At 36.9% G+C, this 2,749-nt stretch overlaps 1 protein-coding gene across 1 annotated transcript; it reads left to right on the top strand.

Moving 5' to 3' along the window:
* The first annotated feature begins 212 nt into the window (after window positions 1-212).
* LOC133710115 (endo-1,3;1,4-beta-D-glucanase-like) lies at window positions 213-2,546 on the top strand. Its single transcript, XM_062136109.1, has 7 exons — window positions 213-450; window positions 648-669; window positions 1,031-1,157; window positions 1,520-1,610; window positions 1,709-1,798; window positions 1,872-1,972; window positions 2,248-2,546. Exons 1-7 carry the CDS (start codon window positions 336-338, stop codon window positions 2,386-2,388), a joined length of 687 nt encoding a protein of 228 aa, XP_061992093.1. The 5' UTR covers window positions 213-335; the 3' UTR covers window positions 2,389-2,546.
* Window positions 2,547-2,749: the final 203 nt, after the last annotated feature.

Genomic DNA, 2,749 nt, shown 5'->3' with positions numbered 1-2,749 from the left:
ATGCCACATCATCTGGCATAACAATTTGGCTAACGGAACGTCAGTACCATGACCATCTCTTTTGCTATTAGTCTCTTCCTCTGTTCCTTAATTGGGCCTCTTTGCCCTCTGTCCTTGCTTGAGAATTCTCATTGTTATACAATTCAATGAAGTCATTGAATACGTAATCAGAGTTCAGAAAGTTGTACAATGTGACATAAGACGCGCGTGACGTTTGTCATTTCAATCAGCTCTCCATAAAACCTCGTCTCCCTCCGTCCACTTTTTACTACGATTTGCTTCTCACCGTCTCAAACAGTACGTGTGAATATCACTGTTAGCTAGCTTCTTCTAAGATGTCAACTTCTTCAGCTGGAGAAGGAACTGTCCTTCATATTGGGGGCCTGAAGAGCTACGTCACTGGCTTAACTGAATCTAAGCTTGCAGTCCTTCTAGTCTCCAACGTTGTTGGTACCAACCCGTCAACGTTTTTCTTCATTCATCTTTCTTGCACAAAAATTTGATTGTTCTTCACTCTTTAGCTCCAATCTTGAAAAATAAGGCAGTGTGTTAATATCTGAAAATAAACATGCTGGATGGATTTAAGCCATTTGGGTTCAATACTGGTATTTTAATGCTGATGTGCTTGTTTGTGTTATTCCTTGCAGGATATGAATACCCAAACTTAAGGTACAGTCTCTTTTCTTCAATTATTCATAGTGATTGTTGTTTTCTTTTCTTTTTCAACGGCATGAGTGATTCTACTTCAGTAATAAATAAAATGATCAATCTTTATCTGGAAATCTGAGAATAAGGTAAATGGATGAATGATGTAGGTATATTTGATATCAAATTAAATGGCACTTCACTATTTTGTTCTATCTGTCTTCAATCTGCATAGAACTGCCTTTCATTAGATCACTCTTCTGAATCAAGATGGTCAGTTGGAGCCTTATTTTTCCTCCATTCAAATTTACAAGTTTGAGTTCAGTAATGCATCATGTCCAGTACTTATTGCATATAATGAACTTCAAATTGTCTTTTGGAAAAGGAAACTTGCGGATAAAGTTGCTGCAGCTGGATTTTTTGTGGTGGTTCCTGATTTCTTTTATGGCGACCCTATGAATCTTGATAATCCTCAATTCGACCGTGAGGCATGGCATAAAGCCCATAGCGTGGTTAGTGTATATAACTGTACATATACAATCTTTGGTAAGTGGTAATTAGGAAATGGAATCAAGATGTAGGGTAAACAATTAATTTCTCAGATTTTGAAGGCCAAACTGTCATGCCATTGTATAATTATGTACTTATTGTCTGCAAGTGAAGCAAGAATTAATAGAACAATTGTGGGTAACAACCTATTGAAAGATTCTCAATTTGGACAGTACAATCAAACATGATTCCTCCTAATTAATTACTAGAACTTCCGACTCACAGTCTCTTGACATATATAACATGCTAGAGAAAATGTCCTGAACAATTGCATGGTGCGTGTGTCTAAAACTCTAAACTAGTTTTGTCTTTGGAACTGCTATAGGAAAAGGCATACGAGGATGCCAAACCAGTGCTTGCTGCTCTAAAGAGTCAAGGTGTTTCTGCAATAGGAGCTGCAGGATTTTGCTGGGGAGGTAAGCCCTTCAAAACTTGGGCCGAACTAGTTGTCAATAGAGAATCAAACTAACAAGAAGTGGGGCTTGGTCACTTTTTTTTTTTTTTTTTTTTTCAGGGAATGTAGTGGTCAAACTTGCAAAATCTGATGACATTAAGGCCGCTGTGATATTGCACCCTGGCCGGTTAGCAGATGAAGATATACATGGTAAGTTTCATTCTCTTTTAATCTCGTGAATATATCTGTTTGTTGATTGTTACAATTTAACATGCTTGTACAGAGGTTAAGGTTCATACTGCAATATTGGGAGCTGAGATTGATAAATATGCACCCCCAGAACATTTGAAACAAATTGGGGAGATTTTATCAGTGAAGTCTGAGGTAAGAATCCCTCGGCAAAACTACACATTGCTTAATATATATCACATGTCTCTTTTATTCCAAGCCTAGATAACATTATGGAGATCCATTATTTGAAAATTGGTAATAACACCTGTGTATAATAACAAAAGGGCCAACATCCTATGATCTGCGGAAGTAAATAAACTGTCAGACTAGTTTCCTAAAGATGTTATCTTACTACCGCAGACAACCATATAAGTTTGATTTTTGGGATTTAGATTTTAATTTATAAGTTCACTTTGTTATTTTTTCAGTTTGATAGCTTTGTGAAAATATTTCCTGGAGTGGCTCATGGATGGACAATAAGCTACAATGCGGAGGATGAATCTGCAGTCAAGAGTGCTGAAGAGGCTCAATTGGACATGTTAAATTGGTTTACCAAGTATGTCAAGTAAGAAAACATGTAGGAAGTGAGCTTTGAAGCTCAACAATCTTTGGAACATGGCAAACTCTTCTTCTGCATGATAGAGTTTGAAATTGGAATGTAAACGCCCCCAAAAACTGTTTGACATTTGATGGCTGAGAATAAAATGGCATTCATATACTACCTCCATGCATATCTTATTATATATATATGAAACGTTGAAATTGAGCTACTAGCAAATCCATGCCATGATTTTGCAATCGTTTGAAGGAACTTGTATCTTACCCCAAAATATACTGCAGTGTTTGTACCAGTGAGAGTTTGAACCTAGGGTGTATCAACTCTCATCCTTTTCTTTTCACTATTGAATTGCTCATGATTCAGGTTGCAAA

Source organism: Rosa rugosa, chromosome 5 (assembly GCF_958449725.1).
Source record: "Rosa rugosa chromosome 5, drRosRugo1.1, whole genome shotgun sequence".
Classification (NCBI taxonomy): Eukaryota; Viridiplantae; Streptophyta; class Magnoliopsida; order Rosales; family Rosaceae; genus Rosa; species Rosa rugosa.
This window is presented reverse-complemented; position numbering and strand designations above follow the sequence as displayed.